A 20,960-nucleotide genomic window follows, 5' to 3' on the forward strand; every position below is an offset into this window, starting at 1 on the left:
ATAAACTGGCTATTCCAGTTCCTGTAGCAGTAGCTGTTCCTAACCCTGTAAGTAGGGGTAGTAGTTATATGGCTCTGCACTGATGGACTTGAGTTTTGAGGGGCACTGATAGGGTCTGATTTCCTGGGGCAATGTTAATGTTGGGACTTAGGAAGACTAAGGTGCAGGTGCCTGTCCACTTAGTGGGGAGGCAGATATAGGTTGACGTTACACAGAAGAAGAATATGCCTTGCTGGATAGTCAGAACAGGGTATGTATATTAAAAAGGTGTGTGAGTTTGTTGTTTTCATTTTCCCATACTCCTAGAGGACTTGCCAAGGTAAATACAGTGAGTGTCCGGAAAGGGGTGTTGGGAGCAAACTGAATGGCTCTCTGTGTTCTATTTTCCCATTGGAGAAAAAAACAGTTTGTATCTACTAGGAACCATTCAAGAGAGTGCTTGAAAGATGGCATGAGATGGGATGAAAGATTGGTGCGTTTTTGCAGAGTGCTGATTGGTGCATTTACTATCTGCTAGCTAGGGAGAAATGTTCTCCAAGTCCCCACTCGATTCAGGAAGTCCAGCTGGCTTCACCGGTCACTGCTTTTTGTTTGTTTGTTTTTGAGATGGAGTCTTGCTCTGACTCCCAGGCTGGAGTGCAGTGGTGTGATCTCGGGTCACTGCTACCTCCATCTCCCGGGTTCAAGCAACTCTCTTCCCGAATAGCTGGGATTATAGGTGCCCACCATCACTCCAGTCTAACTTTTGTATTTTTAGTAGAGACAGACTGGTCTCAAACTCCTGACCTCAGGTGATCCGCCCACCTCGGCCTTCCGAAGTGCTGGGATTACAGGCATGAGCTTCTGTGCCTGGCCACATCCTGCTTAAGAAGGCTGGTGCTACCTGCTGTGGGAAGAGCTGGAGCCTGGCCACAGTAGCTTCCCTGCCCTATCCAAACAAGAAATCCCTTCCAGGCTTTTGTGAGATTGACGATTGTGTGAATGAATTATTACACATGGCAACCTTGTGTAAAGTTCTCTTACATAAGAGTATCATCGGCATTTTTGTTTGTTCATGATGAGTCAAGAAATTCAAAACAGCCCAAAGTTGGAAAGTAGTGAGGGAGAGAGAGGGGAAGGAAAGAAGAGTAGGGGGAGGGAGGGAAGGAATGAGGGAAGAGTACAGAAGAGAGAAAAGAGAAAGAAAACGAAGGAGAGTAAAGGTAGGGAGGAAGGCAGGAGGGCAGGAAGGCAGAATGGCAGGCAGGCAGGCAGGAAGGAGAAAGAAAGAAAAGAAAGAAGAGAAAGAAAGAGAGAGAAAGAAAGAAAAGAAAGAGAGAGAAAGAAAAGAAAGAAAGAAAGAAAGAAAGAAAGAAAGAAAGAAAGAAAGAAAGAAAGAAAGAAAGAAAGAAAGAAAGAAAGAAAGAAAGAGAGGTAAAGAAAGAAAAATGAAAGGGTAATAAAGAAGTCTGGCCATCTCTACTAAAAATACAAAAATTAGCTGGTCATGGTGGTGAGAGGTGAAGCCAACTGGACTTCTGGGTTGCGTAGGGACTTGGAGATCTTTTCTGTCTTACAAGAGGATTGTAAAATGCACCAATTAGCACTCTGTAGCTAGGATGGTAAAATGCACCAATCAGTGCTCTGTGGCTAGTAGAGGTTTATAAAATGGACCAATCAGCACTCTGTAAAATGGACCAATCAGTGCTCTGTAAAATGGACCAATCAGCATTCCTTAAAATGGACCAATCAGCACTCTGTAAAATGGACCAATCAGCAGGAAGTGGTCAGGGAAAAATAAGGGAATTAAAGCTGGCCATCCCAGCCTGCAGAGGCAACCCACTTGGGTACCCTTACATGCTGTGGAAACTTTGTTCTTTTACTCTTCAAAATAAATCTTGCTGCTGCTGACTCTTGGGGTCTGTGCCATCTTTAAGAGCTGTAACACTCACTGCGAAGATGTGTGCTCCATTCTTGAAGTTAGTGAGATCAGGAACCTACCGGAAGGGACCAACTCCAGACAGTGGCCATGTCTGTAATCCCAACTACTTGGGATGCTGAGACAGGAGAATCGCTTGAACCTGGGAGGTGGAGGTTGCAGTGAGCAGAGATCATGCCACTGCACTCCAGCCTGGACAACAGAGTGAGACCCTGTCTGAAAAAGAAAGAAGGGGAGAAAGAAAGAAAGAGATTAAGCAAAGTAAAGAAGGAAAAAAAAACAAGGATTTTCTTTCCCTGTGATGGTTTCCTCTGTGAAATGGAGTCTAGGGAGGAGAGGTAAGAAGCAGTGTTTCCATTTTAGAAGTGGCAATTCCAGGTTCAATGCAGAGATGGTCAAATCCTGGGTTGATTAGAGTCAGCTTTAACTAGTTGGTAGTCAGCAATCTAGGGAACATGATACAGGCCTGTGCCATGCTGTGACATACCATGACAGGCCAGGGCCACGTCACAGCATCAGCTTCGGCTTGAGGGTAGTGGGTTTTTCTGTTTTTTTCGCATTCTTGTTTATGAGGTGGGTTTGCTTGAAAATTGAAATGGACTTGAATCTCTGGGCTGTGGTTTATGACAGCTCTTAGAGGTCAATTGGCATGATATTTTGTACCTATGAGTGAAATATCTTAAATTTCATTGATGTTTGTTAAATTATCTACTTCGACATTAATAATACATGCATGGGCCGGGCATGGTGGCTCACGCCTGTAATCCCAGCACTATGGGAGGCCGAGGAAGGTGGATCACTTGAGCTCAGGAGTTGGAGACCAGCCTGACCAACATGGTGAAACCCTGTCTCTGCTAAAAATCCAAAAATTAGCCGGGCATGCTGGCACATAGCTGTAGTCCCAGCTGCTTGGGAGGCCTGAGAATCACTTGAATCTGGGAGGGAGAGATTGCAGTGAGCCAAGATTGTGCCATGCACTCCAGGCTGGGCGACAGAGAGAGACTCTGTCTCAAAAACTGATAAATAAATACACGCGTGCCTCATCATCTGGTGGCCACAAAGTCTCCTGGATCTGCACATGGGGCACCTTATTTTCCCAGTGGATACTGGATGACATGCAGGGTTAGTATTGTTGAAATAGTAAATCCTTAGTGACCGTCAAGCTAAATAACAGAGAGAGGGTCCCTAAAAGAAAAATATTTCTCTGGGAGTAGAGCACTGCAATGGGAATACGCATGCCAGAGGAAAGTATGTGTATATTTGGGGAAATAAAGCAAGACAAAAATTTTTCAGGGAAAAAATGAAGATTATCTAATTGCTTTGAAATAATTAGCCTTGGCTACAAAGATCAATCATGAAAGTGTTAGTCTGAGCTTGGACAGGCAGTTAGCTGTTCAGAGGTCCTTGCAGAGTATGTTTTGTCTTCAGTTGCAATGGCCTTTGTTCAACTTTGTGGTTTTTGCCGTCTTTCGTGGTAATTTTGGTTTTCAGTTGTACAACCATTAGAACCCTCCTTTCATGGCCTTCTGAGCTGTATTTGTTTTTTGTTTTTTGTTTGTTTTTTAACATTAGTGACTCCATTTTGATTCTGACCATTTTTACGTGATGCATAGAAAAAAGAAATGTGTATTATTCATGATAATATTCCTTCGAGAACCACTTAACTATGAATCGGTGAGGAGGAAGATCTTTTTTAGATAATTGAGATTAAGAAGGTATATCGATTAGCTGTTTTCGTGTAACAAACCAACTGGTTATAACAGCAACCATTTATTTGCTAGTGATTTTGTGGGCTGGCAGTTTGGTCAGGAAGCAGCTGATAAGCTGGTATCAAAACCACGTGGTGTCAGCTGGGTTTCCTCACCTCTGTGGGCTTCACTGGGGTGGAATGGGATGTCAGGGAAGGCAGGAACCCCTCTTCACATGTTTTTCATTTTCCATGAGGCTAACCTGGACTTGTTCATAGGTAGCAGCATCATAGGAGGCCTACTCTCGGAATGTGTGCAGAGTCACCTGTCACCTTCTATTGATCAAAGCAAGTCTCAAGGCCAGAAAAGGGCCAGGGAGTAAGGAAATTGATTCCACCTCTTGAGGGAATTGGTTACAGGGAATTTTGGCTAATTTTTTTTTTTTTTTTTTTTGAGACGGAGTCTCGCTCTGTCACCCAGGCTGGAGTGCAGTTGCACAATCTCGGCGCACTACAACATCTGCCTCCTAGGTTCAAGGGATTCTCCTGCCTCAGTCTCTCGAGTAGCTAGGACTACAGGTGCACGCCACCACACTCAGCTAATTATTGTATTTTTATTAGAGACGGGGTATCACCATGTTGGCCAGGATGGTCTCAATCTGCTGACCTTGAGATCTGCCTTCCTTGCTCTCCCAAAATGCTGGGATTACAGGCGTAAGCCACCATGCCTGGCCAAATTTTAGCTATTCTTAATCAACCCCAGAAGGTTTAATAAGAACTTTGATTAGCTCCTTTCTAGCTTCATGAATTTACCAATCTACTCCTGGTTTTGCACCTTTAAAAAACTCTCATATTTTAAAACTGATGAATATATGTCCGTAAGGTGCTTTACTTTGTTAAAAATAAATAGATAAAAAGTTGAGAGAAAATTATTTTGTAGAAGAAAAATGAATGAGGAGTAGTGTCATATTTCCTTCTCACATCCGTTTCTCTAAGAAATGGATCTGTCATTAAATGTCTGCTCCTAACCCATACTGTTTGAATATAGAGTGCTGTTGGCCATGGTCTGCGGATTATTTATAATCAGCAGCAAGGGGTTACAGTGTAATGGCTTACAATTTGGTGGGGTGGGACCACGGACTAATTGGAGTTTTTTGTTTCAGTCCTCACAACTTATTTGAAGCAGGAGGCTTGGCTGTCCACCCTTTGTACTTAGTAGTCCACCAAACATCTGCCCAGTCACCACAGGGACTTTTACACTTGCTTGATTCTTTGTGGTATGGACATAGACACTTATCAACATGGGATAGCTTCCTTTGAATCTGCTCCTCTCCACATGGATGACTGAACAGGCATCAAACAGAAGGGTTAAAAAATGACTAGCCTGAGTTACATTGATGACAAGATGACCTTCTGTTGAAAAAAAAAAAAAGAGAATAAACAAGTGATTATTAAGGGGATTACCTCAACCCAGTGGGTACAGTGGTCTATTATTACTAATAAGTATAACAACCAATTGAAAGCATTTCAGTATAATCGATCTGAACACTTTGAAATGGTCTCAACCCTGGATTTCTTCCTCCAAAGGGCCATTTACTTAGAACCTGCTTATTAGATTTTTTACATATTAAGCAACTATCTATAACTTGCTTGGCCAGGGTGTCAATTCCTATACACCCATAAACCCGGAGAACTGCATCGCACATTGCTTGGGGTCCCCAGTGGGTCCCTTGACATAATTGAGACAGACTTCCCTCATGAGAGGTTTTGACAACATTTCCCTTTAATCTGGTAACATCCATTTCCTTTCCACATTTTCTTTAGCTCCTATTTTTATCAACTTCTTTTTTTCAATGGAAGAGAAAACAGGGGTTGCAGTAGGAGGAGGAAGGCATGGAGTTAAATGGAAAAAATGGCAACTTGTTTTGCTATTTGATCTGCAAGATTATTTCCTCAACTTCTGAAAGGCAAGTCCTTTTGGTGCCCTGGGACATGTACAATAGCTGTCTCTTCTGGCAATTGGAGATTGTTGAGGACATGAGCATCAGTTCTATTTGAAACAAATCTTGGCCTCTACTATTGATAAGACCCCTCTCCATCCAAATTTTTCCAAATGTGTGTGCCACCCCAAGGGCATACTTAGATAGTTTTTTCTTGGTTTTGTAAATGTCCTAAGGCTTAGCTGAGTGCAAACACTTCACACCCTTGGGAAGATCAATTATCCAGCCACCTTCCTGATTTTACTTTTTAAGCATCTTTCCATTAATCACTGAATACCTATTATGTCTTTTTCTTTTAATCACCTGGGAGGATCCATCTATGAATAACTGCTGTCCTGTCTTGAAGGGAGTTTTTCCTAAGTCTGGTTGAATTTGGTATGGTAATTAATTAGATTTAGACATGTGTGCTCTCATTTTAAGTTTGGATTCCCCGTTAAAAAGCCTGCTGGATGAACTGAATTATTAGTAGTTAATATTAAATCATCTTTTGTCTCCTACCTTATTCCATGCACAAGAATTAGCTGCTTCAAGGATCTAGAACTAGAAATACCATTTGACCCAGTCATCCCATTACTGGGTATATACCCAAAGGATTTTAAGTCATGGTGCTATAAAGACACACGCACACATATGTTTATTATGACACTGTTCACCTTAGCAAAGACTTGGCACCAACACAAATGTCCATCAATGACAGACTGGATTAAGAAAATGTGACACATATACACCATGGAATACTATGCAGCCATAAAAAAGGATGAGTTCATGTCCTTGTAGGGACATGGATGAAGGTGGAAACCATGATTCCCAGCAAACTATCACAAGGACGAAAAACCAAACACCACATGTTCCTACTCATAGGTGGGAACAGAACAATGGGAACACTTGGACACAGGAAGGGGAACATCACACACTGGGGCCTGTTGTGGGGTGGGAGGACGGGGGAGGGATAGCATTAGGAGATATACCTAATGTAAATGACCAGTTAATAGGTGCAGCACACCAACATGGCACATGTATACATATGTAACAAACCTGCACATTGTGCACATGTACCCTAGAACTTAAAGTATAATAAAAAAGAAAAAAATAAATAAAGAAAGAAAATAAATAAATAAATAAATTTAAATTACTAAGATTAAAAAAAAAAAAAAAAAAAAGAATTACCTGCTCCTCTTATTGCCGTGGTCTTGCAAGGCTCTCCTTCCCGCTTTGCTGAGAATCCGGATTTATTCCTTACAACAAGTGGGCCTTAGTCTCCCTCACGCTAGGGGCATGGTAACTAGACAGTAGGATGCACCCCTCTGGGTGGGGCGACCAAAGGCCCCTTTCCCAAAGGAGAATGTTTGAGCCTCAAAGTTGGACGCCAGAACTGTTAGGAATAACGCTCAAAATCTTAAGGAAATTGAACACTTGAACAAAGGATTCTTAGCAAAGCAATTTTACTTCTGCACCGAGGGGTGCCTCCTTGGCCAGTCGCCATGAGAGCACACATGAACAAAAGGGCAGGAGAGCCTTTATTCCTGACGCAAATACTGCCCTTGTATCCTTTCTCCATTGGCCAGGGTCAGGTCGTACAATCTAAACTAATCCCGGTTGGCTAAACATCTGACTTTTTAAGATAAGGTGGGCATGTAAAAAAAAAAGCAGAGAATAAACGGGAAGGAGTGTCTCTAATGAGCTCAAAAGTTAGTCCTCCTTGCAAATAAGGAATGGAATGTGAGCTTCTACTGATAATGCCTGGTACTGTGGCGTGCCTGGGCATCTAACAAAGGCAAAAAGGAAAAAAGGAGAAAAAGGAAAAATGGTGGAGGGGTTACTATGAATTAGAGAATAAAAGATTGATCACATTATTTGAAGAGAAACCTCATCATATCCCACACAACCATCCATCCATCCATCATTCATCCAACCCCAATCCATGTATCCTTCTACCCATCCTTCCTTCTATTCAACCTTCCATCCATCCTTCCATCCTTCCTTCCCTTTTTCCATCCATCCATGCCTCCCTCCCTCCATCCATCCATTCATCCATCCATTGTTCCATACATTCCATCTATCCATTTATTCACCAGATATCATTGAGGCAGGGGAATATAATAATTAACAAAACGCAGAAATCCTTTCTCTCACAGAGCTTACATTCTAGTGGGTAGAAGCAGGGTAAGCAAGCAAACAGCAAATATATAAAATATATAACATATGGATAAACAAATGCTATGGAGAAGAAGAAAACACAGAAGGCCAAGAGGAAATATCAGAGGAGATGGGTTAATTTTAAATAGGATGATGAAGAAGGGTGTCTCTGAGAAGACGATAAATCAACAAGGAAATTAAAAATACAAGTCAGAGAATTATTCTAATACCTGGGGGCAGAGCATCTCGGGCAGTGAGAATAGCAAGGGCAAAACCCTGAGGCACAAGTACCTCTCCTGTGTAATTTTTCAGTAATGGTCAAGGTCTTCTTGGTCCCACCAACTCTCCCTAACTTATTTGGGGCCTGACATTTTTGAACCAATAAAAATGCTGGAAGGCAACACTTTAAGATTTTAAGGGTGCAAAACTTTCATGAAGTTTCTGGGAAAACGCTGACAACAAATGAGGAAAAACAAATGAATTAGGTAGAATTTAAAATTAAATATAATCAAATTCCATTGCATTGTACATTCAGAATACGTATTTTTGAAAATCGAAAGACTTGTTAAATGAGAATAATTTGAAATAAAAGTGTATTTTTTCATTTGGTTTTCCCAGTGGATGTTTTGCCAAAACTTTGTTTTGGGCATCTTAGATTTCTCTTACTGACATGAATAAGCTCTATTGATTATGAGAAAATTGCCAAATGGTTTGTCCAAGTCTGTTTATTTCCTATTTTTTGTTTGTTTGTTTGTTTGTTTTTGTTTTGAGATGGAGTTTCACTCTGTCACCCAGGCAGGAGTGCAGTGGCACAATTTCGGCTAACTGCAACCTTCGCCTCCTGGGTTCAAGCGTTTCTTGTGCCTCAGTCTCCTAAATGGGAATACAGGGGTGTGCCACCATTCCTAGATCAGTTCTGTAGTTTTGTTAGAGACTAGGTTTTGCCATCATGGCCAGGTTCTGCCATGATGACCTCAAATGATCCACCCTCCTCAACCTCCCAAAGTGCTGGGATTACAGGCGTGAGCCACTGCCTCTGGCATATTTTTGCGTAATTGTCTGTTCAGAGTTTACATTGCTATAGTCTTGCACGCTCATTAAAGCAAAAAAAAAAAAACTTACTTCCAACAATCTTCACTCTTCAGGGTTCTTTCAAATTTTACTGAAAAATATTTTCTACAGAAACCTCTTTCATCTGTACATTCTTAACTATAATGTACAGTTAAAATCACAATAATGCAATAAGTAGGCTCAACATTTTTAAAATAATATTTCATATAGCAACAGTCTCACTATGTTGCCCAGGCTAGTCTCAAATTCTGGGCCTCAAGCAATCCTCCTGCCTCAGCCTCCCAAAGTGCTGGGATTACAGGTGTGAATCACCAGTCCCAGCTAGGTCCAAATTTTTAATCATGTAAAATGCAGAGTTGTTGCAAGGTTGTTGAAATGACTGGAGCAGCCCTGGACAGTCAGGCATTAAGGGGTCTGGCTGGGAGATCCAAATCCCTTTAGGTCCCAGTTATAGTTTGGCATCATCTGGCCAGCATTTGCCAGATCTCACTTCATTACAACAGGGGAAGTCTAGCCCTCTGGACTACCTGGGCACAGCAGGACAGTCACAGTGATTCCACAATCTCCGTGGTAGATGCTACCCATCTTTCTAGCCCTCTCTTAGACAATGAGTGGAGAGAATACTTGAAACATAAGAGCCTCACTCCTTGCCTCCCTACTTCCCACGACAAGCTCCCTTCCTTTTCCACACTGACCTTACCATCTTCCTCTCTGTGGTTATGCCCCTTCCTTTCTCTTCATAAGGCAAGTTCCCTACATTATCATAAGAGTTATTTAACACATATCAGTAGTGTATACCTTAGATTCTCTCCCCTTAATAGTAGCCTTGGTTTAGTTGTAGAGGATGGTGGCTTTATTTCTGACCAACTGGGACAAAATAGTGAACAAATTTTAGGATGGATGCCTTGTGTTTATTACAGTTGTGACATTGAGGACCATGAGACCTGCAAGGTTCTCATTACTCGAGATATAAATGCCAAAAATATAATCAGATAACTGGCTGGTGAGGTGGTGCATGCCTGTGATCCCATCACTTTGGAAGGCAAAGGCGGGAGGATCACTTGAGGCCAGGAGTTCAAGACCAGCCTGGGCAACATAGCAACATCACAACATGATGTCTCTACAAAAATTAATTAGCAGGAGGTCGTGGCCTGTGCCTGTACTCTGAGCTACTCATGGCGCTAAGGCAGGAGAATTATTTGAGCCCAGGAATTGAAGGTTGCAATGAGCTGTAATCATGCCACGGCACTCCACTCCAGCCTGGGCAACAGAGCAAGACTCGTTCTCTACAAAGACAGAGAACAGAATAACTAAGAAGTTGCTTTTTGAAACACCGCATTTCTCCACATTAGCTTTTCAAATTTACCTCTGTTTGGTTAAATTCAAGTGAAACAAACGAACACAAAAATGCCACATAATAGAAACCCAATCATTTTCTCCTATAACCTAAACTTTTTATCAAGTAAGTCGTAATCACAGTCACATGAAGAAGAAAATTTTCACCAAATGCTCACTAAGGAGATATCACTGGGCTCTGGGTTGAAATTGCTTCCTGTGTATCAATTGTATACATTTTATATACTTTTTAAAAATTATACTTTAAGTTCTAGAGTACATGTGCACAAGGTACAGGTTTGTTACATATGTATACATATGCCATGTTGGTGTGCTGCACCCATTAACTCATCATTTACATTAGGTATATCTCCTAATGCTCTCCCTACCCCTTCCACCCTCCCCACAATAGGACCCGGTGTGTGATGTTCCCCTTCCTGTGTCCAAGTGATCTCATTCTTCAGTTCCCACCTATGAGTGAGAACATGCGGTATTTGGTTTTCTGTTCTTTGCGATAGTTTGCTGAGAACGATGGTTTCCAGCTTAATGCTTGTTCCTACAAAGGACACAAACTCATCCTTTTTTATGGCTGCATAGTATTCCATGGTGTATATGTGTCACATTTTCTTAATCCAGTCTGTCACTGATGGACATTTGTGTTGGTTCCAAGTCTTTGCTATTGTGAACAGTGCTGCAATAAATATACATGTGCATGTGTCTTTATAGCAGCATGACTTATAATCCTTTGGGTATATACCCAGTAATGAGATGGCTGGGTCAAATGGTATTTCTAGTTCTAGATCCTTGAGGAATTGCCACACTGTTTTCCACAATGGTTGAACTAGTTTACAGTCCTACCAACAGTGTAAAAGTGTTCCTGTTTCTCCACATCCTCTCCAGCACCTGTTGTTTCCTGATTTTTTAATGATTACCATTCTAACTGGTGTGAGATGGTATCTCATTGTGGTTTTGATTTGCATTTCTCTGATGGCCAGTGTGATGAGCATTTTTTCATGTGTCTGTTGGCTGTATGAATGTCTTCTTTTGAGAACTGTCTGTTCATATCCTTTGCCCACTTTTGGATAGGATTGTTTGTTTTTTTCTTGTAAATTTGATTGAGGTTTTTAAAGGTTCTGGATATTAGCCTTTTGTCAGATGAGTAGATTGCAAAAATTTTCTCCCATTCTGTAGGTTGTCTGTTCATTCTGATGGTAGTTTCTTTTGCTGTGCAGAAGCTCTTTAGTTTAATTAGATCCCATTTGTCAATATTGGCTTTTGTTGCCATTGCTTTTGGTGTTTTAGACATGAAGTCCTTGCCCATGCCTATGTCCTGAATGGTATTACCTAGGTATTCTTCTAGGGTTTTTATGGTTTTAGGTCTAACGTTTAAGTCTCTAATCCATCTTGAATTAATTTTTGTATAAGGAGTAAGGAAAAGATCCAGCTCCAGCTTTCTACTTATGGCTAGCCAACTTTCCCACACCATTTATTAAATAGGGAATCCTTTCCCCATTTCTTGTTTTTGTCAGATTTGTCAAAGATCAGATGGCTGTGGATCTGTGGTATTATTTCTGAGGGCTCTGTTCTGCTCCGTTGGTCTATATCTCTGTTTTGGTACCAGTACCATGCTGTTTTGGTTACTGTAGCCTTGTAGTTTAGTTTGAAGTCAGGTAGCGTGATGCTTCCAGCTTTGTTCTTTTGGCTTAGGATTGTCTTGCCAGTGTGGGATCTTTTTTGGTTCCATATGAACTTTAAAGCAGTTTTTTCCAATTCTGTGAAGAAAGTCATTGGTAGCTTAATGGGGATGGCATTGAATCTATAAATTACCTTGGGCAGTATGGCCATTTTCACAATGTTCATTCTTCCTATCCACGAGCATGGTATGTTCTTCCATTTGTTTGTGTCCTCTTTTATTTCACTGAGCAGTGGTTTGTAGTTCTCCTTGAAGAAGTCCTTTACATCCCTTGTAAGTTGGATTCCTAGATATTTTATTCTGTTTGAAGCTATTGTGAATGGGAGTTCATTTGTGATTTGGCTCTCTGTTTGTCTGTTACTGGTGTATAAGAATGCTTGTGATTTTTGCACATTGATTTTGTATCCTGAGACTTTGCTGAAGTTGCTTATCAGCTTAAGGAGATTTTGGGCTGAGACAGTGGGGTTTTCTAAATATACAATCATGTCATCTGCAAACAGGGACAATTTGACTTCTTCTTTTCCTAACTGAATACCCTTGATTTCCTTCTCTTGCCTAATTGCCCTAGCCAGAACTTCCAACACAATGTTGAATAGGAGTAGTGAGAGAGGGCATCCCTGCCTTGTGCCAGTTTTCAAAGGGAATGCTTCCAGTTTTTGCCCATTCAGCATGATATTGGCTGTGGGTTTGTCATAAATAGCTCTTATTATTTTGAGATATGTTCCATCAATACCAAATTTATTGAGAGTTTTTAGCATGAAGGGCTGTTGAATTTTGTCAAACGCCTTTTCTGCATCTATTGAGATAATGATGTGTTTTTTGTCTTTGGTTCTGTTTGTATGCTGGATTACATTACCAACTGTCCAACACGACCCAGTGAGATGAACCCAGTACCTCAGTTGAAAATGCAGAATCACTCGTATTCTCTGTCACTCACGCTGGGAGCTGGAGGCTGGAGCTCTTCCTATTCAGCCATCATGGGTGTGCCTCCATATACATTTTAAAAGCACCCCGTCTATGACATTGTGTATGGATGTGAACATATATACTAAAAATACAAAAATGTGGATGGGAAGTATACCAGGGAAAGGTCTAGCCAGGAGAAAAGAAACTGTGCTAAGATTTTTAAATATTGGATGTTTGATTCAAATAATTGGTTAAAATTTGTGATCAGTTACATGTGATGGAATGGCTGGGCTATGGAAAGGAGATGAGGCAACTCAGTTTAGCAGCAGCAGGAAGAGATCCTCGCTCCTAAGGAAGAAGGACAAAGAAAGGGTGCTGCTCCCTCAACCCAGAAGCTTTGTCTGGTAGGAGATAGAATCAAGGTGGAGGCTGCCTGGAAAAAGCTGGGCCCACAGAGGAATGTGCTTTCTACTGGAGATGCCACTCAAGGTCAAGAGACAGAGAGAGAGGGAGAGAGAAATACCTGGCTCTTCCCTTCTCCAGCCCTTCAAGCTCCTAACAGTACCTCTCACTGAGCAAACCCAGGGGAAGTCATAACATAGCAAGGAAGCCTGGGAATGTAGGTGTACCCCTCAGCCCCAATCAGAGGGTGAGGGGACTCACCAATTTAGGATAGGCATTTGCCTCTGGAGAGGTAGTCAGGGTAATGTGCACAAAGTGGTCCTTGACTATATTGGTAACCCCTAATTTCTTTAATTTTTTTTAAAGGTTTGGAGACAATATGGCAAAATGTTAGCATTTGTTTTTTGGTTTTTGTTTTGAGACAGAATCTCTCTCTGTCACCCAGGCTGGAGTGCAGTGGTGCAAGTCTAGCTCACTGCAAACTCCACCTCCTGGGTTCAAGCGACCCTCCTACTTCAGCCTCTCTAGTAGCTGGGACTAAGGTGCACACCACTACACCCAGCTAACACTTGTTAACATTATAATGTCAGTGACCAGAGGCTCATTACTTTATTTTCTGTACATTTCTATATGGTTGGAATATTTCATAAGAAGCGATTATTATAGGACGACAGAAATGTTCCAGATTAATGGCAACAGTAAGCATCTTTATTGTATTTCCACCGTACTTCCCAAGGAAATGCCACATCTCTCTCAGTGAACAGTAGCATCTTTGTGGAGTTTGCAGGCTGTGCCATTGACTCTTTGGCATGATGGTGTATTGAAGACAAGGTGGGAGAGCAAGACAGGGAATGAGTGGAGACAGGCAAGGAGGAAAGGTGGCAGGAAAAGACTCAGGAGGAAGAGGATGACCATCGATCACTGTGAGCTCTCCCAGAGCCTGCCTGCCTTTGAAACTTGGTTCAGTCACTTATTACCTGGCTGGCCTTAACAAGTTCCTCCTCTCTCTCTCCTAAGATGTTAAGAGTACCTACCTCAGAGGGGTTATTTTAAGGATTCAGTGACTTCCCCCACAGGAAAACACTTCACGTTGTGTGGGAACATAGTCCACTCTCAATCCATCTTGGTTAACATCATTATTGTTTATTATTGATCTTTACATCCTTAGTGTTGGCAGAGTTTCTTGTGCTTAACAAACATTTGTTCAGATCAGAGAAGTGGAAAAAATTGTCATCTGCTTATTCAAGCCATGTTTTCCTGTGATATTCTGATCCTAGTTGCACTTACAGAAATACATGTCTAAAACAGCACCTCGATTCTGGTCTACAGCAGGACGAAGTTCACTGTGATCTCAGATAAGCTTGGCTAAAATAGGACGTGAGTGGAGATAGTCACACTTCAGCGAAGAAAGAGAATCTCCTGTGTAATGTCACCAGGAGATTCAACCTCAATATTCTGCATGGAAGGGGTAGTCCTCCAAATGAGAGGATCTGCAGAAACAAAAAGAGAGAGAAACTCTGTTCCATCAAAGCAACAGCTCTGGTTGAGAAGGTAATCTTCTCTGGTGGACTCTATGGTATTTGTGCTCTCTCAGCCACCTCCCTGCAAGAACACAAGAAGGGTGCTCACACCTTGACCTTCCCTCAAACTGATATGAGGGCTTTGCTAGGAAGGAGGACAGGCAGTGACCAGGGCACGGGAAACAACTCGGAATGACAACTCATGGTAAGCCTGGTGTCAGGTGAGGCAACTGACATGTCTTGTCCCAATTCACTGTCACAACATCATGAGCTAGGAAACACCAGCAGAATTGACAGCTTGGGGATTATTTTGAGTATTAAATGAGATAATAGCACCGGCAAAGGGCCCAGGACCCTGGCACATTCTCAGCTAATGTTCAATGGATGTTTAGTGCCATTAGTATTATCATCCTACTTTATAGGTAAAGAAACCAACTAGGTAAAACTAGGAAATTTACCCAATGTCACACAGCTAAGAAACCAGTGTTAGAGTTGGATCAGAGGCCAGGTGGACTTACTCCTGAGCCCACCAACCCATTGCCTCCACTGGATATGATGTTCATTGGAAGGTCAGCCGTTCAGTTTGGGGGAAAGTCCCATTTTATGTTCACCCTTCCTTTTTACACTAAGCAGCTGCTACTTTGTTAAGCACTGATAAAAATAAGCCATTATAAGATGAGGAAAGGCTTCTGTGATACTAAGGGTGGGCAGGATAGATATGGAATATCATGACAAGCAAGCTGTGCTTGAGATACTGAAACCATTTTTAAAGGCTGAAAAATCATTTTGGCTATAGAAACATTGGAAGAAATTCAAATTGGCATTGAATTGCAGACCTCACAGTAATAAATGCCAGACAACTCTCTTTGATATATTTAATTAGATACATTAATCAGAAAGTATTGATTGTTAAAGAGATGATTGAGGATTCCCACCTAGCCAGAGTGAAAACTTTCTTTCAACCACTTATCTGAGATTTAAAGTAAAGTTACCACCACCTCCTTTAAGAGGCATTTGGAGATTATTTAATCCAGCCTCCCCGGCCTTCTTCCCTGAATGTTCTAAACACAATCCCACCTCAGGGCCTTGGCACCTGCTGTTTTCAATGCCAAGAATGCTCTTCCCCAAATATGCATATGGCATATTCCTCACAGCAAAGCCTCCCTTGACCCACCCCGTATAAAGGATCTGTCCCACTACCACCCACCACTTCCTATCCACTTTGCCCTACTTTATTTTTCTGTCTAGCATTTGTTACTGACACATATATTTTTATTTGATTTATTTCTGTTCTGTCTTCTTCCCTCCCTCCCTAAGCACGTGGAGACAGCAGCTTTGTATAGTATGATAACCCAAGCACCTAGAAGATGCCTGGCACATAGAGGACCACTAGATATTTATTGGATGCAGGAATAAATGAATGCTCTGCCTCCTGCCTATTGACAACACACCTTCTTTTACAATTCTAGCTCTACATCCAGAAGTTCAGACAATGAGCAGCAATTAGAGATGTGTCCTTCGCAGTGATTCCCAGGTACCCCAATTTTAGTTTCAGAACTGCCCCAAAATTGTATTTGAACACACAAGTAGTCCCAGCAGCCTTCTAATTCTTCCAACTAACCCTCTACCAGTTTAGAAAAACTCCTGGCAATGCTCCTAGTTAACTCCATGCCACTTACTGCAACACGTTACAGGCCCTCCAGTTTCTGTTGAAGCTGAGGATGGTTGCCATCTCCTCATCACTCAATTTAAAGTCAAAGACCTGGAAAGATAGGAGTTCCAGGACATCATCAGTAAGGCAGTTACTGCTGTGACTGGAGACTGCCGCTCATTCTAGCAGGGAGTTCTAGCAGCACAAACTGGTCACAGGTGTTTTTCCCATTATATCCACAGGGTATAAATTTTTCTCTAAATTAAGTCCTACACACAGACCGCAGTATTTGTAGTGCTCAGTGTTCTAGGGGAGGGAGACCAGGTTCACAGGCACTAAGCCCCAGGTGTGCACAGGCCCTGTGCTCCATGATGCGCCCTTCTAGAAGACAGTTCTCCAAGGACAGTTCACACCTCCTCTGCTGCCAGAAGATGAGCAGGGAGGCCAGGACAGTGTGCTCATGTGGTGGCCCAGGGCTTAGCTGCTCAGGGGCAACTGAGGGTCTTCTCAGTGGTGTGAGGCACAGCTGTGCTCAGACCTGACAAGGCTTCAGCAGGCACCGTCCCCAGCATGTCCTCAGCCCATGGGTCATTCATCTCAGGTATACTGAGCCTAGCACCCTAGACTGGAAAATGATAGGGTAGTGGGAACGGAGGGGACCAAAGACAGTGCAGGAATGAGCTGAGAATCCTGGTGAGAGGGTCTGCCTCTGCCCCACCCCACGGAGAAGTACCAGGGCCAACCAGCCGGGATCTTACCTGAATGTTCTCAACAATGCGGGCCGGTGTCACAGACTTGGGAATCACAATCACATTCCTCTGGATATGGAAACGGATCAGAACCTGTGCGGAAAGGGGACATCATGTTTCCACTCAGCTACAAGGAGCCTTCCTTTTATGGAAAGGAAGAATAAAACATCCCTGCAGCTCACTGTGGCTTCAGGTACAATCGCTGATACTGACTGAGCCCTTTGCAGCTATTAGATTTGTGCCAGCCCCTCGCCTCATCTCTCCCTTCACCTTAGGGACAATTCTGTGATCTTCATTTTTCAGGAATAAAGAAAGCATTTTGGGTCATAAGGCTGATCAGAGGTGGAGTTGGCGTCTGCACCCATATCCCTAGACTCCAAAGCCACGCTTTGCGACTTGGCTGTAGGGCTTAACAGGAAGCTGTGAGGCAGAGGCTATCTTTGTTTCAGTGATAGCTCTTGTGTTTCTTGAGGTTCCAACAGGCTTCGAAGAAACACTATAGATGGCTTCAGCTCCTGTGTTCTTCCCCTTTAAGGAGTTAGTTGAGGACAACACAAGAAATGAAACATGAGACTGGAAGAAATAGTTGCTGGATAACAAGAAAAATAAAAATATGGCACCTGGGCTGTGGTTTTCTTGTGCTTTGCAGCAATCTCCTTAATCTTGGGATCCTCCAGCAGGGAAGGGTCCTCTGGCTTGGCCCTAGAGGCAGAAAGATGCTGATGTGAACAATCACCATGGCTACCATGTACAGATGGACACCACACCAATGAGGGTCTCAAGACTGATCATCAGAGCCTCTCCATCTGGGAGACAGGCAGGAGGACCTGGAAGCTTGGGTCCTTCCCCCGGGCTCTGAAGCCTCAGTATGTTGCAAAGCCTGGTTCATGCTTGGGTGGCTGAACTGGAAATATTCCCAGAGGGTCAAACACGTCGCCCATGTTTTTGTTGTTGCTGTTGTTGCTTTTCAATTCCCATTTTTTCCCACAGTCATCCCATTTGGTTGTACTAAACGCATTACCTTACACACATTTTTCTTTAGAGTGACTTATGGTCTCATACCAATATTTGCCAAATATAAAATAATGTTTTTAAGATTATCAAGAGAAGGATCCACTGCTTGGAAGCCTCACCAAGGTCTATCGGGAGAGCCCAGGGGGCTGTAGGCTGTAACGGTGATGCCCTTGGAGTGGCAGTACTGGATCAGTTTCTCCTGCGTGAGGTATGGGTGACACTCAACCTGCAACAGCAAACAATCCTCATCACAGGGAAAGCTGGCTGGCTTTTGGAGTTATTCATAGGGAGGGAGTTCGACACACACAAAAAAAGACCACCAAGCAAAGGCCAAACACCTACCCACTGAGATTCTTGCTAACACACCCATGAGGTCAGCCTCACACCTCCCGAGAGTGTCCTGATCACTGACCCCTGAGGTGAGACTCAGGGCATAGCATTGAACGTTCCTCCCAATGTTTAAGAAGCAATAGGTCAAGACTTTTATTTACCCTTATACTAAATAGAATTTACCTGGTTAGTCACTGGTTTATATTTCAGTCCAGGTTTGTTCAAGAGCTTCTCAATCTGGAAGTGGCTGAAATTGGAGATGCCAAGGGCTTTCACCAGCCCCTCATCCACCAGCTCCTCCATAGCCTGTCATAGAAAGGAAAACCTTTTGGGCAGCCCCAGAGGGACTACAGGGACCCTGGCTTGCCTTAGTCCTCCCTGGGGCAGAAATTGCTAAAGGATTCATCACAACAGGGTTAGCCGAGGCATTCACAGGAAATTTCAGTCCAGGGCCTGGGTGCCCATCAGTGAATGTTCCAGTCCTACTACCCCTCCCCAGCCCAAGAAAAACTAGGAGTAACAGGTAAAGATTTTATATTCTTGCCACCCTCACCTTACACATAAAGAAACACACTCAAAATTATACTTCTGTACACAGGGGAAATATGAAAGTTTTGTAATGCAAAAAATAAAAAATAAATAAAAATGAACATTTGCAAGCTTATGAGATGATTTTATTTTTAATGAATCCAAATGACAGCGGGTGGCTACTGCTGTGTGTGTATTGTACACCCTAACCTGGGTAAGCTGTGTTAGTCAGGAAGAGGCTGCAGCATGTGGAGAAGCCTCACTTGTGGGTCCTGAGTCACTTTCTCCCACACCAACCGTGCTTGGGTTTGCAGGAAGGTCATGCACATAGATTATGCCCTGGCAGGGGCACCTGGGCAAGGGGTTGTGTGGGGCTGAAACCTGACCCACCGTCTGCATATCCAGCCATGCTTCCCGGTACAGAAACTACAGGGACCCCCAAGGAAGGGAATCTTTGTATAACTTTTAGCCTATATTGGGCATTTTCCAAACTTGCCCAAAGATATCATATATGTTAGCAGCAGCCTCCAATGCAACATGTATTTATTAGCCATCTATTACATGTTCCAGAAGTTGTCAGGATGTAAAAGTATACAATGTGCTTCCTTTTCTGGGATTCTTATAGTTCAGTTAAAGTGCCAGGGTTCTCTTCTGTGGAACCATCAACCATGACACCAAGGTTGCCTCAGATAACAGACCGTGGCATAGACAGAGTCAGAAAGGGCAGAGAAGGAAGAGATTCACACAGCCTGCAGCTGTCAGGGCAGACCTTCAGGTAGAGTTTAAACTGAGCCTCAGAAAAAAAAGAGAGAGAGAGAGAGAGAAAAGAGGGGAAAAACATGAGCCTATGAGACAGGAAGGCAATAGCAAAGCTCAGAGGCAGGGATGAACATGACTTGTTCAGGGAACTCTTTATCCAGCCCTTCTCAACTTTGTCTGCAACTTGTAATCACCAGGGAAGTTTAAAAACTACCGGTGGATGCAGTGGCTCATAACTGTAATCTCAGCACTTTGGGATAGGATTGGAACAGGGGGTTTGGGCCTGGGTTTCAGCAACCTAGGGTAAGTTTTTAACTCTTGTAGGCCTTAGTATTCTCTTCTCAAAAAAAGTCTTATAATACATACTAATAATATATATATTTCTGATGCACATTATCAGAGGCTGAGACAGGAGCATTGCTTGAGGCCAGTTGTTAGAGACCAGCCTGGGCAACATAGCAAGACTCTGTGTCTACTAGAAAAAAAATTTTTAATTAGCAGGATGTGGTGGCATGTGCCTCTGATCCCAGCTACTTGGGAGGATTGCTTGAGCCCAGGAGCCTGAGGCTACACTGAGCTATGATCTTGCCATAGTACCACAGCCTGGGCAACAGAACAAGACTCTCTAAAAAAAAAAAAAAAAAAGTAGTATCAGTGGCTGGGTTTCACCCCTCAGAGTTTCTTACAGATTTTATCTGAGTTGTAGCCTAGACATTGGGATTTGTAAACTCCTCAGGTGATTCTAATGCTCAGCCGACATTGAGAACCACTAGCACAGAGGAAGTTATTCAACTGCGGAGTAGAGTTTAAAAGCTATGAAATCATAAGGTTCCCCAAAACTTCCGAATGAGCAATTAGACAATTTAAAAGTTATTGTACATCATAGGTCAGGTTAGTTTGCCTGTCTTCGAACTTGACTTCTTTATACTTTTTCCTCCCATCTGCTTCAGGGTGGTCAATGAGGTTTCTACTGAACTGGCTGTGGGTCTACAGAAACATCCAGCGCTTTCATATTCAAGCCTGCTCGTTTCAAATCAGAGGCTCTGACCTTGATCACTGATATCTTTTCATGCCTTTCAAATGTTTTATTGAACAGTCATTCCCGTATTCATTCAGAAAACATAGCACTGTGAGACGCAGGCTACACTTACATACTTGCCATACTTAATATCATCATAGGAGCTAAGGCAAAAAAACTGATCCAATGTAACACAAATTGCCAGGTGCGGTGGCTCATGAATGTAATGCGAGCACTTTGGGA

At 42.7% G+C, this 20,960-nt stretch overlaps 1 protein-coding gene across 3 annotated transcripts in view; it reads right to left on the reverse strand.

Moving 5' to 3' along the window:
* LOC105471344 (aldo-keto reductase family 1 member B10-like) overlaps positions 1–20,960 on the reverse strand; it is a 40,831-nt gene that overhangs the window by 12,763 nt on the left and 7,108 nt on the right. Inside the window, exons 5-10 of one of the 3 annotated variants that reach the window (XM_071094486.1) lie at positions 18,596–18,718; positions 18,202–18,308; positions 17,689–17,770; positions 17,078–17,161; positions 16,348–16,430; positions 13,842–14,638 (exon numbers count right to left, since the gene is read on the reverse strand). The exons of 1 other annotated variant lie outside the window; for it this stretch is intronic. In XM_071094486.1, the coding sequence (XP_070950587.1) occupies positions 14,596–14,638; positions 16,348–16,430; positions 17,078–17,161; positions 17,689–17,770; positions 18,202–18,308; positions 18,596–18,718 (522 nt within the window). In that variant the 3' untranslated portion in view covers positions 13,842–14,595. Of the gene's footprint in view, positions 1–13,841; positions 14,639–16,347; positions 16,431–17,077; positions 17,162–17,688; positions 17,771–18,201; positions 18,309–18,595; positions 18,719–20,960 lie in introns of those variants that run through there. One more of the 3 variants, XM_071094487.1, reaches the window with a different exon arrangement.

This window comes from Macaca nemestrina, chromosome 4 (assembly GCF_043159975.1).
Source record: "Macaca nemestrina isolate mMacNem1 chromosome 4, mMacNem.hap1, whole genome shotgun sequence".
NCBI lineage: Eukaryota > Metazoa > Chordata > Mammalia > Primates > Cercopithecidae > Macaca > Macaca nemestrina.